The sequence below is a fragment of the Phascolarctos cinereus genome, unplaced genomic scaffold (genome assembly GCF_003287225.1).
Source record: "Phascolarctos cinereus isolate Bilbo 61053 unplaced genomic scaffold, phaCin_HiC Scaffold_9;HRSCAF=440, whole genome shotgun sequence".
NCBI lineage: Eukaryota > Metazoa > Chordata > Mammalia > Diprotodontia > Phascolarctidae > Phascolarctos > Phascolarctos cinereus.
The window spans coordinates 253380162-253398540 of record NW_027556402.1 but is presented as its reverse complement, the minus strand read 5'-3'; the positions used below and the strand labels follow the sequence as shown (position 1 = coordinate 253398540).

Sequence of the window (18379 nt, the reverse complement as noted above, 5' to 3'; positions counted from 1 at the left end):
CACCAACTCCCTCATTTTATAGGAAATGGAGGAAAATCAGACCTGGAGTATGGGGACCAGGTGGAGAGGGGGGTCGGTTTCTGTCTGTGGCTCGAATGCCCATCACAGTGTCCTTTGACTCTTGCTCACCGAACATTTGGCTTTTTTTGGACTGGGTGAATTCAGATAAAGAGAACCCTGGAGGCTGAGCCCCCCTTCCCCCTTTTTATTCCCCTCTCCTCACTGGCTTATGATGGATGGAGCAGCTGAGCCTGGCTCGGAGCCCTGGCTTTTCTGCTCACTGCCTGCGTGACCCCTAGGAAGGCCGTTTTCCCTCTCTGGGCCTCAGTTTCCTCACATGTCAAGCAGAGGATCTCCAAGGCCCTTCTGACTCTAGATGTGGGATTTTGTCCAACGGCTAGGTGTTTCTTAAGGTCCAACTAAGTGCCTGCTCCTGGTCTGGGCTCTGCTGCCCTTCCCCTGTGGCTGGCATTGATTTTCTGAGATTGTTAGTTAGAGGTGGACTTTGACTGTCTGGGTGTGGGGATGGATTTGACCGGATTGGTCTCCACCTCTCCCTCCCCACCTCCCTGTCCCAGACATTTGGGAGGCAGCAGGGGGTGGGGGCAAGGGTTAGGGATGCATCTGGGGCAGTGGAGCGTGGAAACCCGGGCTGCCGCATGACCTTATTCTCCAGCTCTCAGTGGCCAGCACCCCATGACACCCTGCCCTCTGAGGGCCACTGACGCGGGCAGGCTGATGTCCCGGGCCAGGCCTTAGCAGCGCAAATTCAAAGCCCCCTCTGTTGTGGGGGGCTGAGTGATCTTGGGCTGGTGGGGCCTCTCTGGGGCTTAGTCTCCTTCAGGAATGAATGAACAAATGGACGAATGAATGAATGACCAGGCTTGGCTCCTGCAGAGGGGATGGTTTGAGAGAGGAGCCCCCAGGGCGGAGGGCACTTGGGGAGGGGAGGTGGGTGCTTGGTGGCTGCCTGCTCCTTCCTGTTGGCTGTCCCCCCTTGGCCCGGGGTCTCCCATCCTCTCCCTGCCATTAACTAACCAACTGTGTGACTAGGGGCCAGCTCGCGTCCTTTCCCCCATCTTTGAGGGGCCCCCAGTGACTTGGAAGGGGCCTGGAATCAGAAGAGACCTGGGTTGGAGGCTGGCCTCTGAAGCTTTCTAGGGCCCCCATTGCTAAAACCTCTCATTTCTTTTGTTTTTTAATCCACCCTTCCTCCCCCTCTCTCTCATCCCCCCAAGTGAACAACAACCCCAGATCCCCAGATCAAGCCTTCATCTGGAACACGCATTGGCATGGCCCTCCGTGGGCCATCCACTCTTTGCCCCTCTGGGGGGTTACTGAACCCCATCTTCCCGGCCCAGGGCTTCAGCAGGGCTGGACCCCACTCCTCTCGCTGGCCCCCGAAGCATCTCTGAGCCGCCCAAGTTGGTTTTCTTATCCTCATCTTTGAGGGAAAGAAACTGAGGCCCGTGGAAGGGGCTGGGGGTGGGGGAAGGAGGGCGAGCTGGGACGGGGTCTCCGGGCTTCCCGCTGGCTTTCCCCCTGCCCTGGGGGCCAGGCAGACCCCGTCCCGCACGAGAGAAGGCCGCAGCTGGGCCCGTCCCTTCCCCCGGCACAGCCCAGGGAGCCGGTTCACAGAATCTGCTACGGATTCCTTCCGGAAACCCTCTGCTGACGCCGCGTATTCTTGTGGGATGACTCCCCGCTCTCCCCTGCCCCCACCCGCTTTTCCATTTCCTCCCTCCCTAATCACATGCTTCATTCCTCTGAGCCTCCTGAGTCTGTTGGCCCGCTCCTGCCGTCCCTTTCCTCGTACGCCGAGGCGGCGATTTCTCTCAGCCACCCCCTTTCTGGGGAGCAGTGTGGCCTGTTCTTGGAATCACGAAGACCTGGCGTCAGATCCTGCCTCTGACACTTACAGCTCTGGGCAAGCTGCTGAACCTCTCTGGGACTCAGTCTCCTCATCTGTAAAATGGGGATAATAACAACGCCTGCCTCCCGGGCTTGTTGTGAGACAGCATAAAAGCACTTGGTGAACACAAGCATAGACGTCAGGCTGGAAGGGGCGCAGAGGCCAAGCCTCTCGCTTTTCAGAGGAGGAAATCACCGGGTACCAACGAGACCCTTTAATTCATTTGTTCTTGGGAATCCAAGACCTAGTGCTGGTGTGGAAGCCAACAGCATTGATCGAGTGCCTGTCGTGTGCCCGGGGTCCCGGGGATGCAGAGACAAAATCGAGACAGTCCCTGCCCGCGGGGAGCTTCTGTTCTAATGGGGAAGAGCATGTACCTAAATGAATACCCGCTGGATTTAGAGGGCTCGACCGCGGGGGATCCTGTAGAAGGTGGAGCCCTAGCCGAGTCTGGAGGGAATCCAGGACTCCAGGAGGTGGAGATGAGGGAAGAGAACATCTGGCGTGGGGAACGCCGAGGGAAAAGGCGCAGAGGTGGGACACGGGAGAAGAGGGGAAGGAAAGGGAGTCGGCGTCCACAGATACATCCGTGTGCTCATCGATTGTGTCGGGGGAAAGGAGAGGGCCAAGCAGAACTCTGGGCCCCCTTCACCCAGGGGAAGCCGAGAAGGCACCACCAGAGCCCAAGTATCAGGGGCTTTAACAGGAGGAGATTGGGGTCCACTCCCAGCAAAAGATGTAGGAGAAAATGGGGAGGGGGGGAGGGTGTGAGATGGGGCCAGACTGGGAGGGTGGGGAGCCTTGAATGCCAAGGTCAGAAGCTTACATTTGACTCAGTAGGTGACGGGAGCCCCTGAAATCTTTGGAGTGAGGCAGGGACATGATTTTTGAATGGAGACAGAACAAGACAATGGAAATAATGTTTCTAGATTCAGGAAAGATGGGGGTTGAGCATGGAAGCCCAGATGGGACCGCACCCTGTCCCCCCCCCACATATAAATACACCCCTCTGGTGGGAACCGAACCCAGAACTCTAGCCCTGGGTCCATGGCCAAGTCTGAGCAGTTTTTCTTGGGCTCCATTTCCTTCTCTTCCTTCCATCCCTCACCGTATAGGATTTTGGAGGAAAGAGCTTTGTAAACCTCAAAGCCCAAGTGTGATGCGTTATTACAAAAAGCAAGCACAGGGCATCAGGAAGGTGGCTCGGGTCCCAGTATGATGGTTCGATTTCAAGGGATGAGGCTGGAGGCTGGAGAACCAGGAAGGAGGAGGCTGTCACTGTAGCCCAGGCAGGAGGGACCCAGGGCCTGAATGAGGAGGATTGTAATTGGGAATATTGAGAAGGGGCTGGGAGAGAGACAGGAGAGCTCGAGTCAAGTGGCCTTGGGTCTGCTCAGATGGGTGAAGGAAAGGATGAGGAAGAGTCAGGGTGGGCGGCTGGGAGGGAGGCCCTTCACGCAGCCCTGGGCTGTGGTAGGGAAACCTCGGCCCCCATCCTCCCTCCCCTCTGGGAAAGGAGGCCGTCAAAGGCTCCAGGCCGATGGGCAGAGACCTGGCTGTAGGCTTGTATCATTAGGGTCCGTATCATCACCCTGTGCTATGAGGGGTGATGCAAGAAGAGGAGGGCGTCGGACACTCGGGGTCATAGAATTTAGAGCCAGAAAGACCTTAGAGGCCATCTCGGCCAACTTCTTCATTTTGCAGATGAGGAAACTGAGGCCCAATAAGGTCAAGTGACTTGTGCACGGTCACATAGCTGGTAAGTTTCTGAGGGTTTGTCTCAAAATCCAAAGCTCTATCTACTACTCCGTGCTGCCCCTGGAGAAAACCGAGGGGTGGAGTTTGGCCAAGGTCACACAGGTGGAAACCAGCCGAGGCAAGGCTGGAGCTCAGGACCTCTGGATGTCAGAGACTTCTTCCTCCCATTTTTTCTAATGCTTACGCATCCCATGACCCTTCCCTCAAGACTGTGTGCCTTCCCTCTCTCTGTGCCCCATAGCCTGCTTGGCTCCCTGCATTCAGAGACTGGCTGTGCCCTTGTGGAAAGACAGCTCGAGTTGCCCTCAGGGATCCAGGGTCTGACTCTCCCACCCCCGTCATTATTCTGCCTCTGTGACCTTTCAGGTCTTGCTATCTGCATTTTTAAAAATAGTAATTTTAACTGATATTTGGTTTTTACATCACCTCTATTTCCCAGTGTATCCCTCTCAGTCTTCTCCCAGAGGGCCGTCGCTTACAGCAGGAAATGAAGGAATGAATTAAAAATATGTACTAAGCCCTCACTATGTGGCAAATCCTGTGTGAACAGGAAAAATGAAACACTCCTTGTTCTCAAGGAGTTCCCACTCTGATTGGGTGAGACCCCGAATAAGAGACAGCTCAGTGCAGGGCAGGACAGAATTGACGGAAAGGGCCAGAGATCCTGAGGGATCTCGGGGGGGACCAGGAAAGGAAAGCAATTCAGGCAACTTGGTCAACTTATTGAAAAAGTCTGCCATTCTATGCAATGCTCCACCCTCAGTCTCCCCCTGGTCGAAGAATCATGGGCAGTCTCTCCTTGGGGTCAGAGTTGTTCATTATCGGTTTGTAATAAGCAATTCAGATTGTTTTGTTGTCCCCCCCCCATTTATATTGCTATAATTATTCTGTACGTCTTTTTCCTGCTTCCTTCATTTTGATTCGGTTGGTCCAAGTCTTCTCATGCTTCCCCATTCTCATCATACTTCTTTTTTTCTTACGGTGCCATAACATTCCATACACCTCTCTGTGTTCTACAGTTTGTTTAGTCATTCCCCGGTTGATGGATATCAAATTTATTTACTACTACAAAAAGTATGGCTATAAATATTTTAGGTATATGTGGTGGTTGATTGACCTCCTTGGGGTGTGTGCCTACTAGTGAAATCTCTTGAGTCGAATGGTATGGGATTTTTAGTCACTTTCTTTGCATAATTCCAAATTGCTTTCTAGAATGAACCAACTCACAGCTCCACGAACGATGTACCAGCATGCCCAACATTGACTATTCCTGTCTTTTATCATCTTTGCCCATTTGCTGTGTGTAAAGTGAAACCTTGGGGTTGTTTTAATTTGCATTTCTCTTATTAGTAGCAGTTCAGAGCATTGTTTCATGTGGTTGTTAATAATTTGCACTGAGAACTTCCTATTCATATCCCTTGACCCCTTTTCTATTGGAGAATAGCTTTTGGTCTTATGTTGTCTTGCTTATATCCTGGAGATCAGAGATGTTTGATACAAAGATTTTTTTTTCTGATTTACCTCTTCCCTTCCTACCTTAGTTGCGTTAATTTTGTTCATTCCAAACTTTTCATTTGCATGTAACTAAAACTGTCTTGTTTATCTTTTGGAATTTCTTCTAGTCCTTCTTTGGTTAAGAATTCATCCCCTCACCATTTGCTAGGGCATGATCTTCAATGTTCAGATCCCCTATCCATTTGGAGTCTACTGTGGCATGTAGTATAAGACATTCTAACCCTGATTTCTGCCATAATGCTTTTCACTTTTCCTAGCAAATTTGTCCAGAAAAAAAGTAAAAAGACAGAGAAGAGTGTGCTTCTTCCAGCTAAAAAACCCATGGTTACATCAACCACCTTCCCTTTTTTCTGTACCTGCAAGTGGCTTTTGCCCAATTCTGTTCTTCACTTCTTTCCCTCCTTCCCAGGCTCCCATAAGTGCCAGGTGACAAGAGCACATTTTCGAGTTTATTCACAAAGGAAACAGTCACCCACAGAGTGCTAGCCCTGAAGTCAGAAGACCTGGGTTCAAATCCTGCCTTAGATGCTTACCACGGGGCAAGTCTCTCACCCCCTCAGAGGTTCAGTGTCCTCATCTGTGAATGAAGGCTGCAGTAGGTGGTCATTGAGCTCCCCTCTAGCTCTGGGCTTCTGGGGCAGCCAGCTGAGCTCGGGATTCCAAAGTTGTCTCCAGCACAGACTGGCTGGGCCTTCAGCCTTAGAGCACTCCTGGCCAGCGTGAGCTCCCTGGGTCTCCATTGGCCCCTGCGAGCCTCTCTGGGTCTAGAGCCCCAGCACCTAGCTCTGCTGTTTAATTATCTGTTTAATTTAATTAGCTGTGTGAGCCTCAACTAGTTCCTTCCTTTCTCTGAAACTCCAGATCAGATGACCTCTCCTGGTTATGATGTTAAAGCAAGCTGCAGCTCGGCCTCTCAGCCAGTCCTGGCCGGTTTGGGATTCAGGGGTCCCCTGGACTGAGCTCATACATTAGCCGATGGGGCCCATCTCGCTCCCAGATGGCCAGCTTTGGTCCCGCCACCCAAATTCCTGTGTAATTACTTCACTTGGAAATGACTAGCTGGAAAGACCTTAGAAGACCTTTGGTCCAACTCTCTCTCTCTCTCTCTCTCTCTCTCTCTCTCTCTCTCTCTCTCTCTCTCTCTCTCTCTCTCTCCCCCCTCCCTCCCTCTCCTCTTCCTTCTTCTTCTCTTCCTCTCTCTCCCCATTCTTTCTCTCCTTCTCTCTTCTCTCTCTTCCTCTCCCTCCCTCCTTCCCTCTCCTCTTCCTCCTCCTTCTTCTCCTTCTCTCTCTTCCCTCTCTCCCTCCACATCTTTCACTCCTTCTTCTCTCTTCCTTCTCTCACCTTCTCTCTGACTCTGTCTCCCTCTCTTTAGTTTTATTTATCATTTCACTACAACCTTCTCATTTTACAGAAGAGGAAACTGAGTGGGAAAAGGACTTGGTCAAGGTGACACACTGAGTCCGTGGGGTCTAAAGCCCACATCTTCCCCCCTGACTCCCGCTCTTTCCAGCATCCCATCCTGGCCTTTCTCTGCTCCAAGGATTGGTGGTGGGGTTGGGGTTTTCTGAGGAGGGTGGGGACAGCAGAAGAAGGCATAGTGTCATAGGCGGATGATTGAAGCTCTCCAGCCTGGCTCCTCAGTGTTCTCCAGAAGCAGCCGCTTTCCTTGTGGGCTTCCTGAGCTGCTATGGCTGGCCAGGCTCCCTCTTGCCCTCAGGAATCCACAGGGCAGAAGCACTTAGGACAGGGCAGATAACACTTGTGGTGGAAGGGTTGGTGCAGCCTTGGCAGCCCCTGCTCTGTGTGTATGTGTGTGGGGGGGGTTCCTGGCCCTTATCAGATCAACAGTGACAGGCGCTGGGCCCCGGGAGTCTCCTCCCCTCCCCCCAAGGCCCTGCATGCCCTCCCCATACCGTCCAGCTCTGCTGGAGAGTGTGCTGAAGCCTGCTGGCTCATGAGCCCGTGAGCGTCTCCAGTTTCGCTGAGTGAGCAAGTCTGGTGCTGCCTCGGCACAAAAACGCCAGGTTTCCCCAGACTGCTGGGGCTGACCTCCCCCTCCCCAGTTCCTCTCCGCCCCCCCCTCCAGTTAGCAGAGGGGGAAGGGGGGATGAAGGAGGAGGGAAGCTCTGTGGAGGATGGTGAATCAAACCCCACCAGGAGGCATGAATCTTTGCTGTCCTTCCCTCTCACCCCATGCCCCTAGGGAAGAAAAGGAGCCTGTTGGCCAGGGAGGCCCCCTGGGAGTCAGTAGACCTGGCTTCAAATCCCAGGAATTCACTGTGTAACCTCAGGCAGGTCATATTACTTCCCTGAGCCTCAGTTTCCTCAGCTGTGAAAGGGAGGAGGTTGGACCTGATGGGCTTTAAAGCCCAAATCCTTGTGACCAAACGTTAGAGAACAGGGAATGTTGGAGCTGGGAGGGAGCCTTAGAACAGGGAGTGTGGGCAGGGGGACAAATCTTTGAGTAGAGAACAGAGAATATCAAGGACAGAAAGAACCGCAGAGATCATCTACCTAGCCTCTCATTTTATGAGGAGGAAATTAGGCCCTGGAGAGGAAAGGGGACTCGGCCAAGGTCCTATGGAGGTAGTGGTGGGGATGGGATTCGACCCCAGGGCTTGCGATTTTCCCTGGCGGCATGTTTTCTACCTGCTCCTTCCAGCAAAGGCTAACGGCTTTAGGGAAGGCTAATTGCGCTCCGCCTTCAGGATACTAGCTTCTTGCTGACCTTCACCTGTGTCTATCCTGCAGCCAGCCCCAGGCAGAAGAAGGGGGACCGCCATCCCCTGTGACCAGCTCTTGGAAAAGCTCGTCCCCCTGCAGAGGAAGGAAGGACTCCCCGCTGCTGGAGCCTTCCTGCGGGGAGGGCGGCCGAGGAGAGGAGGCGCACGTGGCCAACCCCCTGGACGTCTCCCGCCTGCGCAGCTCCTCCGTGGAGATTCGGGAGAAGGGCTCTGAGTTCCTGAAGGAAGAGCTAAGGAAGGCTCAGAAGGTACCGGGGGACCTGGATGCGGGCGGGAGGTGTGGACCTCCCCTCAGCGGGGGCAAGGGCACAGCATATCTGGGCTAGTGAAGCAGGTTGTGGGACAATCACATATGTGCCAGGCGCTGTATCCGAAAGACAGGGCAGGCCCCGCCCTTGTGTCACGGCCCTTTAACAGTCTGGGCAAGCTAAATAGACAAGCATTTGTTAAGCACCTGCTATGTGACAGGCACTGGGAATACAAAGAAAGGCAAAAACAGCCCCTGCCCTCAAGGCGCTTCCAGTCTAGCAGGGAGACCACGGGCCATTACAAACAAGATAGAGAACAGGATGAATGGGAGGTGGTGGCAGAGGCCAGTGAGATCGTGTTTTTATATGCATAAAACAAAGTACTCAGGATTCCAAAGGAGACCAACCATATTGAGACGTAGCTACCAACACTTTTTTAAATGAGTTCGCAGACCCCGGGTTAAGAAAATAATCTGTCATTTGGGGGCCACCAGCCCTGGGCACAGCTCTCCTTATAGAATATCACATGTGGTCCCAAGGCAAAAAGATCACCGTCACAAATGATGTTAATGTGGTCCAAAAGTGGTACTGAGACATTTGTATGAGCTAGGAGATAAAATGCTGACTCAGGTGTCAGGAAGACTGAACTCTTGACACTTACTAGCAGTGTGACCCTGGGCAAGTCACTTAACCTCAGGTTCCTCATCTGAAAAATGGGAATATTAATAGCATCTACCTCACAGGGTTGTTGTGAGGAAGTGCCCAACCCCAAGGTTAGCTGTTGCTTTTGTTATCATGGCCTTGAATGGCTCAGACCCCGGAAAGCATAGAGTCTGAGCCATACCCAAACAAGAGTCTCCTCTTCCTTCCCCCAACAAGTGCTTGGGTTAGTCATCTGTCCTCTGCTCGAAGACCTCCGGGGACAGGGAGCTCACCACCTCCCGAGGCCACCCACTTTGGGATCGCTCTCACTGGGAGAGAATTCTCCCTTGCCTCAGGGGCCAAGCAGAACAACCTGCTGGTCCCTCTGCTGAGGACCCAGGGTCTGGATCGGAGAATGGGTGAGGATGTCCCCCCCGCCAAATCTTGAGTGGCTTCCTCGTGATGGTGTAGAGGCTGGTTTATTGCTCCTCCTATGGTTAACCTAACCTCCTCTACCATAGACTGGTCTGGGCGGATTTTAGAGGAGTGTGATGCTAGAGGGTGTGTGGTGAGGAGGGTCGGTGGCTGACAGACAGTCGGGCTTGGCCCTGTGGAAGGCCACGTGCTCAGTGGGGGGGGGGCATGCCTCTGGTCTCCCCAGGAGCTGAAGCTGAAAGATGAAGAGTGTGAGAGGTTGTCCAAGGTCCGAGAGCAGCTGGAGCAGGAACTGGAGGAGCTAACTGCCAGCCTGTTTGAGGTAAGGCAGTGCCCTCCTTGGAGGCGCCAAGCTGTGAGCAGGGCCCGCCAAGGTCTGGGGGCTCATAGTGTCATCATGAGATGACATTGTGCTGGGTCCCTGGAAAACAGCCCGGCCCCAGCCCTGCCCCCTAGGAGCTGATGGACACTTGGTGCCCAGAGCAGATGCCAATGTGGTATCGTATATTAACCGGGAAGGTGTTTCTAGCAGGTTGGGGATGGGGTAGAGCTTGGGTATCAGTCATGAGACAGTGTGGTATAATGGATAGAACATCCACTTGGGAGTCAAGAAGACTTGGTTCAAGTCTCCCACCTCTGACATGTACTTACTGTATGACCCTAGACAAGTCACTTAACTTTTCAGAGTTCTGCCCAACAAATCTCTAAGGCTATAAGTTGCAGAGAAAATATCGGTTCGGGTAGACTGACAGGGTTTCCTCATGTAGGCGTGAGTTCCTGGTCCCGTCCAGTCCAATCTACCCTGAGGATCAATCCCTTCTCCCTCAGCAAGTCTATCTGAAATGCCTGCTGAGGTCCTGGTCTGAATGCTGGCCTCTCCCTTTGGGGAGACCAGAGCAGGACTAGTCAGACCCCTCCTGGGGCTGGATCTTACAATCCAATAAGGGAAAGGATACCTAGCCAGCCAACAAGCATTTATTAAGTGCTTACTGTATACCAGGCTCTGGAAATACACAGACAAAAGGGCCCTTAAGGAGCTTACCTTCCACTGGGAGAGACCATGTGCACATGTGTAAGATGCAGACGGGTACTGGGGATCGGCTGGTGAGGGCCCAGGCCTTAGAACGTGAGGGATGTTCTCAGCCTGAACGTGCCACAAGGTCATTTGAGGGAAACACTAGCTGCTTGGGGCTGGTGGAATCAAGAAAGGCCTTCTGCAGGAGTGGCACTGGCACTGAGCTTTGAAGGAAATCAGGAGTTCTAAGAGGGGAAGGTGAGGGGGGAGTGAGGGCGCTCTAGGCAGGAAGGACCATCAATGCAAAGGTGTGGAGGTGGGAAATGAGAGTATCACAAGAGAGCCAGTTGGCCTGGACTGATGACTGTATGAAGGGGAGGAATGTGTGCGGTGGGAAAGGAAGGGGGATGAACACGGAAATGTGTTGGGCTTGTGTAAGAACAGGCAAGATCTGGGCAAATCTCTTAAACTCTGTTTGCTTCTATTTTCTCTACTGTAAAATGGGAATAATAATAGCACCTAGCAGGGTTGTTGTGAGGGTAAAATGAGATAATATTTGTAAAAAAAAAAAAAGTGGCTCATCCTAGGCACTGTATAAATGCTTCCCTCCCCTCGACTGGAGAGTCCCAGGGCCTTTGGGCCTGTGCTGTTCAGTATGACTTTGATTGATAATGTGGATGAAGGAAGGCATGCTTGTCAGATTGGCAGATGACTTGTGAAGTTGGGTGAGGGAGAGCCAGCTGGACATTGACTGGTCAGGATCCAAAAATATCTTAAAGGATTAGAGTACTGAGCTGACTCTAAAGGTGATTTTAATAGAGATAAATGTAAAGACTTAGGATTGGGTTCAAAAAGTCAATGCCACACAGAAAAGATCGGGGAGAGATTCGACTGTGAAAGGTCTGAGTGTTTTGACATTCTAAGCTCGGTGAGTCAACAGCTTTTGTGGAAACCCAAACCTTAGGCTGCATTGAGGGCAGTGTCCAGAACCAGGGAGGCCACAGCCTCAGCCCCCAAGAGCTAGAGTAGTGTGTCTCATTTTGGAGTCCTTGTTTCAGGAGGGACGGTGAAAGTGTCCAGAAGAGGGCTGCCAGGATGTGGTGAAGGGCCCAGAGAGTGTGTCGTGGGTGGATTAGTTAGGGTATTTATCTCAGAGAAGGGGAGGCTCATGGGAGTCTGCAAGGATTTGAAGGACTGTCATGTGGAAGGACAAATAGACTTGCTCTGTCTGCTTGGCCCTAGGATCGAGGCTCAACAAAAGGAAAAGCTTCCTAACAGTGAGAGCTTCCCAAATGCACTGTGTTGGCAGGTAGTGAGCTCCCCTTCCCTGGAGGGCTTCAGGTCGAAGTTGAATGACAACTTGGTGGGCGCATTGTAGAGGGGATTCTTAGTTCAGCTAGGAGCTGTTCCTTACAACCCAGAGACTCTGCCATCTATCATTGACAAAAGGGCCTTATGGTATTGCCAGACAGACAGTGGGTGTGTAGTCAGAGGCCCTGAGTTCAAATTCCTGCTCTGCTCCTTAATGACTTATGTGCCCTTCGATGAGCAGGTTAACTAGCCTTTCTAAGCCTCAGTTTCCTCCTCTGTAATATGTGGGGCGAGGACAGAGTGGTTGGACTAGGTCCTCTCTAAGATTCCATCCCACTCAGAGCTTCTGTGACTGCCCAGCACTGGGGGGGCTTGGGGATGAGATAATCTTCCATGGGGACTAAGGCAGGCCAGACACTGGGTGAGTGTCTTAGCCCAACATGGCGCCAGGTCACAGGAAGAAGTCCCTCAGATAGAACCTGGGTCTCTGAGTGACCGCTGGACCATCCTTCCCTTCGCAGGAAGCACACAAGATGGTGAGAGAAGCCAACACAAAGCAGGCGGCATCCGAGAAGCAGCTGATGGAGGCCCGAGGGAAGGTGAGACATCTGGGTTTCCTTCCTTGCCCCCGTACCCACCCTCTAAGGAGATTCTGTCCCTGCTCCGTCCATTCAGCAGGTCCCACTGTCTTCCCCAATGCCTGAGGTGACTGTGAGCTGGAGAAAGCCTCTTCTCCTTTGGGCCTCAGTTTCTTTATTTGTCAAATGAGAGGACAGGATGAGATGATCTTTAAAGTTTCCTCCTGGTTCTGACCTTTCCTGTTCTCTGTTCTTTTTTTTTTTTTAATAACTAATTTATTTACTTTTAGTTTTCAGCATTCACTTCCATAAGATTTTGAGGTTTAAATTTTCTCCCCGCCCAAGATGGCCTGCAATCTGATATACTTATACATTCATATTAATCGTATTTTCCCATTAGTCATGATGTAAAGAACAAATACAGCAAATGGGAGGAACCACAAGAATGAAGCCATAAAACAAAGCAACAAAGGAAAAGGAGAGCAAACAGTATGCTTCCATCGGCATTCAGACTCCACAGTTCTTTGCCTGGATGTGGAGAGCAGTTTCCACCTTGAGACCTTTGGAGATGTCTTAGATCCTCGCGTTGCTGAGAAGAGCTAAGTCTATCAAAGTCAGTCATTGGGGCAGCCGGGTGGCGCAGTGGATAGAGCACTGGCCCTGAAGTCAGGAGGACCTGAGTTCAAATCCGGCCTCGGACCAAACACTTGACACTTACTAGCTGTGTGACTCTGGGCAAGTCACTTAACCCCAATTGCCAAAAAAAAAAAAAAAAAGTCATCACGCAATGTGGCTGTTACTGTGTATAATGTTCTCCTGGTTCTGCTCACTTCGTTCAGCTTCAGACCATACAAGTCTTTCCAGGTTTTTCTGAAGTCCACCTGTTCATCATTTCTTATAGCACGATAGTATTCCATTGCATTCATATACCACAGCTTGTTCAGCCATTCCCCAATTGATGGGCATCCTCTCAATTTCCAATTCTTTGTCACCACACAAAGAGCTGCTATGAATATTTTTGTACGTGTGGGTCCCTTTCCCATTTGTATGATTTCTTTGGGATATAGCCCTAGAAGTGCTATTGCTGGGCCAAAGGATATGCACATTTTGATAGCCCTTTGGGCATAGTTCCAAATTGCTCTCCAGAATGGTTGGATCATTTCACAACTCCACCAACAGTGCATTAGTGTTCCAGATTTTCCCACATCTTCTCCAACATTTATCATTTTCCTGTTTTGTCATGTTGACCAATCTGATAGGTGTGATGTGGTACCTCGGAGTTGCTTTGATTTGCATTTCTCTAATCAATAGTGATTTAGAGCATTTTTTCGTATGAGTATAGATAGCTTAAGTTTCTTTCTCTGAAAACTGTCTGTTCACATATCCTTTGACTGTTTATCAATTGGGGAATGACTTGTATTCTTATACATTCGACTCAGTTCTCTCTATATTTTAGAAATGAGGCCTTTATCATAGATACTGATTGTAAAAATTCTTTTCCAGTTTTCTGTTTCCCTTCTAATCTTGGCTTTGTGCAAAAACTTTTCAAGTTAATGTAATCAAAATTATACATTACATAACATTATCTCTTGTTTGGTCATAAATTCTTCCCTTCTCCATTAATCTGACAGGTAAAATATTCCTTGCTGTCCCAGTTTGCTTATAGTATCAGTCTTTATATCTAAATCCTATACCCATTTTGATTTTATCCTGGTATAGGGTGTAAGATGTTGGTTTATGCCCACCTTCTGCTGTACATTTTTTCCAGTTTTCCTGGCAGTTTTTGCTAAATAGTGATTTTTTTTTGGGGGGGGGTGAGGCAGTCGGGGTTAGGAGACTTGACCAGGTCACACAGCTAGTGAGCATCAAGGGTCTGAGGTCAGATTTGAGCTAAGGTCCTCCTGACTCCAAGGCTGGAACTCTATCCACTGTACCACCTAGTTGCCCCCTAAATAGTAATTTCTAATCCCAGAAGTTAGAGTCTTTGGATTTATCAAATAGTAGATTAGTTAGTATATTCATTGACTGTTGTGTCTTACATACCTAACCTATTCCACTGATCCACCACTCTATTTCTTAGCCAGTACCAAAGAGTTTTCATGATTGCTGCTTTATAATACAATCTAAGATCTGGTACAGCTAGGCCACCCTCCCCCGTGTTTCTTTTCATTAGTTTCCTTGATATTCGGGACCTTTTGTTATTCCAGATGAATTTTGTTATTGTTTTTTCTAGCTTTATAAAATAATTTTTGCTAGTTTGATTGGTATGGTGCTGAATAAGTAAATTAATTTAGGTAGAATTGTCATTTTTATTTTATTAGCTTGGCCTACCCATGAGCAACTGATAGTTTTCCAATTATTTGAATCTGACTTTATTTGTGTGAAAAGCGTTTTGTAATTGTGTTCATATAATTCCTGGGTTTGTTTCGGCAGGTAGACTCTCAAATATTTTATGATGTCTGCAGTAATTTTAAATGGAATTTCTCTTTCTATCTCCTGCTGTTGGGCCAATGATTTATGTGGTTTTATTATATATCCTGAGACTTTGCTAAATTTATTATTTCAAGTAATTTTTTACTTGATTCTCTAAGTATACCATCATATCATCTGCAAAGAGTGAGAGCTTTGTTTCTTCTTTGCCTATTCTAATTCCTTCCATTCCTTTTTTTCTCTGATTGCTACAGATAACATTTCTAGCACAATATTGAATAACAGTGGTGATAATGGACATCCTTGCTTCACTCCCGATCTTTTTTTTTTTTTTTTGGTGAGGCAGTCGGAGTTAAGTGACTTGCCCAGGGTCACACAGCTAGCAAGTGTCAAGTGTTTGAGGTCAGATTTGAACTCAGGTTCTCCTGTGCCACCTAGCTGCCCCTTCACCCTCAATCTTATTAGAAATGCTTCCAGCTTATCCCCATTACATATAATGCTTGCTGATGGTTTTTGATATCTATCATTTTAAGGAAGACTCCATTTATTCCTATGCTCCCTCGAGTTTTTAATAGGAATGGGTGTTGTACCGTATTCTCTGTTCTAAGACCCTCTCCCAGAACTCCCAGTCTATGCTGGCAGCTTTTGGGAGGACCACCTTATTTCCCCCTTCCCCAGCATCATCAGCTCACCTTCCCAGGCAATATTTTTGCTCAGTGTAACAATCTCTGTAGTGAAAATGATGCCTGTTTTCCCGGAGAAGAGGTCCCGTGTAGTTGAGGGTAAGATTTTGGAGGACTTGGGTTTGGTACCTGCGTAACCTCGGGCCAGTCGCTTCTCTGGGACTGTTTCCTCAGCCGTGATAAGGAGCTGGACTAGACGGCCTTGAAGGTCCTTTCCAGTTCTAAGTCTGTGATTGTCTCTGTGGGAACGGCCCCCCCTCCCTGAGCTGCCAGCAGACTCCGGGCACAGGCACGGTGGGCACTGGCAGCGGTTCCACATCGGTGTGGAGGTCATGAGGAGAGGATTTGTCCCAGTCTCTGAGAAGAGCTTCCGCATCTGAGGATGTGGCAGTGGTCTTTTCCAAGACTCTTTAGAGGATCCCGGTATCTGGGATGACCCCTAGAGGCCAAGGGTGGGGGAGAGTCCAAAAGTGATTGAAGTCGCCATTGTCCCTTTAAAGTCTGCCATCGATCCTCGCTGAGGAATCCACCCAGTGTCCAGGTGCTTGAAGGGACTGAGGGCAGTCCCCCAGGTGTGATTGTAGGAAGGTGTTTTGTTCCAGATACGCCATTTTGGAAAGGACAGTGACCAGCAGGGTAACCAGAAGAATGGAAGGCTGTTTGAAAGCTAGGAATATCTAGCCTGAAGAAGAGAAGATGGGGGTGGGAAGTGTCTTCCAATATCTGAAGGGCTGGAATATTGGAAAAGAATTAGGTTAGATCTGCTTGGGCCCAGAGGGGAGAATCAAGAGCCATGGGTGGAATTTAGGTTTGAAGTGCTAACAGTGCAAACTGCCCCAAAATGGAAGGGGCTTCTCTTAGGGAGGTTCCCCCTCATCAGAGGTCTTTTTTCTTTTTTTAAAGTTTTTAGGCAATGGGGGTTAAGTGACTCGCCCAGGGTCACACAGCTAGTATGTGTCAAGTATTTGGTCTGAGGCTGGATTTGAACTCAGGTCTTCCTGACTTCAGGGCCAGTGCTCTATCCACTGCACCACCTAGCTGCCCCCATTGGAGGTCTTTGTGCAGAGCCTGGATTTCCCCTTACTGGTCATGATGTGATGGGAATTCTTTTTCAGGTATAGGTTGGATTCAGTGGCTGCTCATGTCTCTCTGACTCTTAAAATTCTGTGATTTTATGATGGCGGGGGTGATGGGAAATCTTCCTCATTTCTTTGTCTTCTCCTATCTCTCCTCTTCTTACCCTCCCCAGGCCTCAGTTTCCTTCTCTGTAAAATGGACAAGATGGCGTTGGAGGCACCTTCCAGCTTGGCCAAGGACACTGAGTGTTTTCTCTGTCTTGGGGCTCTGGGCTAGAGAGGCAGGCAGGCGTGGCCACTGACCTTTGCCCTTCCTTTGGCCAGATTGACATGCTGCAAGCAGAGGTGACAGCCCTGAAGGCCCTGGTGATCACTTCCACCCCATCTTCGCCCAATCGTGAGCTGCACCCCCAGCTCCTGAGCCCATCCAAGGCCGTCTTCCGGAAGGGACATGCTCGAAACAAGAGTTCCAGCAGCACCCTCTGCCCGGCTGTCTGCCCGGCCACCGGCCACAGCATCTCCTTTGAGCCCATCGGCCAAGAGTGCAGAGAGGTAGGGGTGGAGGTTAGAGATGCCGCCCATCAGCCTGGGTATCTGCTGCTGGCTCTGAGGAACTCCTGAGCTCCCTGCCAAGGCTCTGGACCCACCACAGCAGGCAGAAGCCAGAGGATAGAGAGAGACCGAGAGACCAAGGGTCACTTAGCCAGCCAACCAGAATTTCCACGGGCTTCTTTGCTTTTGAGCCAGATGGGAAAGAGTCAGAGAAAGTGGGTTTCAGTCCTGGGTCCCTGCCTTGGGGAAGCCACTATATGGCTCTCAGTTCCCTTCCCTGTAAAAAGTGAGAAGCTACAACAGATGGCCTCCTGGGTCCCTTCCCGGTTCAGAATCTCTGGTTCTGTGAGCCCACCTCGTCCAGCCCCATATGGATTTGGGAGTAGTGAGGGACCTCAGAAGTCATCCATCCAGTCCAATTTCACTAACCTCTTCATTTGACAGATGGGGAAACTGAGGCCCAGAGTGGGAAAGGGAGTGACCCAAGTTCTTACTATACTTACACTGAGGTATAAGTAGCAGAGCTGGGATTTGAACCCAGGCTTCTGACCCCACATCCAGCTCATTTTCCACTGTGCCATGCTTTCTCTCTTAAGAGGGGCCCAGAGAAGGCCATTGACTTGCCTGAGGTCACTGCTGTTGCTCAGGAAACAAGGCTCAGTCACCAGGCTGGGGACCTTTAGCATTGACAAGTGGCGCTCACACTCCACACAGTGACTGTTGAAGTGGCTTAGCACTCTCCCCACTGGGAGCGGGTTTGGAGGTTCTAGGACTCCTGAAAAGAAGCCCATTGCAGTATAGGCTGGAAGTCATGTCAGTCATGGAATGGCATTCCCAAGGCGGTGCCTTCTTGTCTGAGGATGCTGCGGATCTGCCCTCAGCCTCTTCTGGTCATCTCCAGCCTTCACCCGATGGTGGGATTTATCCTCAACCATGACTACCCAGAAAAACACACCCACAGTCCAGCGCACTTACGACAGGTTCAAAAGATAGATTCAACACATTTATTAACTCCTACTGTGGACAAAAGATATAAATGAAGTTGTCCCTGCCTTCAGGGAGCTTATGCTTTGCTGTGGGGATACAGCGACCATAGATAAACAGAGACAAGATAGACTGAGGAGGAAGCAGCGTGAGCAGCGGGGGCAGCAGGGAAGCCAGTGTGGAGGGGATACCAGAGCTAAGTGGTTTGCCTGGGGTCACACGGCTAGTTAAGCCAGATTCGAAACGAGGTATCCCTATACTCCACCCCAGATTCAGTCTGCTTTCCACAACGTCCGCTGATTTCCCTTGGCTGGGAGACCTTTGGCTTGGGAATCAGGGCTCTCGGCTTGAGCAGGGTCCCCGGACGCAGCAGGGCATTGGGCTTGACCGGTTCCCTTCCAGCCCTGACCTTGCAGGCCACTTTGCTTGTCCCCTCTCAGCAGAAGTGCGCAGTGTGCCCCCAGGGGAGAGGCGGGCAGAGGAACAGACACCT

The 18379-nt window shown here is 50.5% G+C and overlaps 1 protein-coding gene across 9 annotated transcripts in view; it reads left to right on the top strand.

Annotated features, from left to right (window-relative positions):
* RAB3IL1 (RAB3A interacting protein like 1) overlaps nt 1-18379 on the top strand; it is a 62342-nt gene that overhangs the window by 31864 nt on the left and 12099 nt on the right. For 7 of the 9 annotated variants that reach the window (XM_020968435.2, XM_020968432.2, XM_078148580.1 and 4 more), the window contains 4 exons: nt 7940-8180; nt 9484-9579; nt 12105-12182; nt 16675-16902. In XM_020968435.2, the coding sequence (XP_020824094.1) occupies nt 7940-8180; nt 9484-9579; nt 12105-12182; nt 16675-16902 (643 nt within the window). The remainder of the gene's footprint in view (nt 1-7939; nt 8181-9483; nt 9580-12104; nt 12183-16674; nt 16903-18379) is intronic. The other 2 variants (XM_078148583.1, XM_078148584.1) reach the window with 1 other exon arrangement.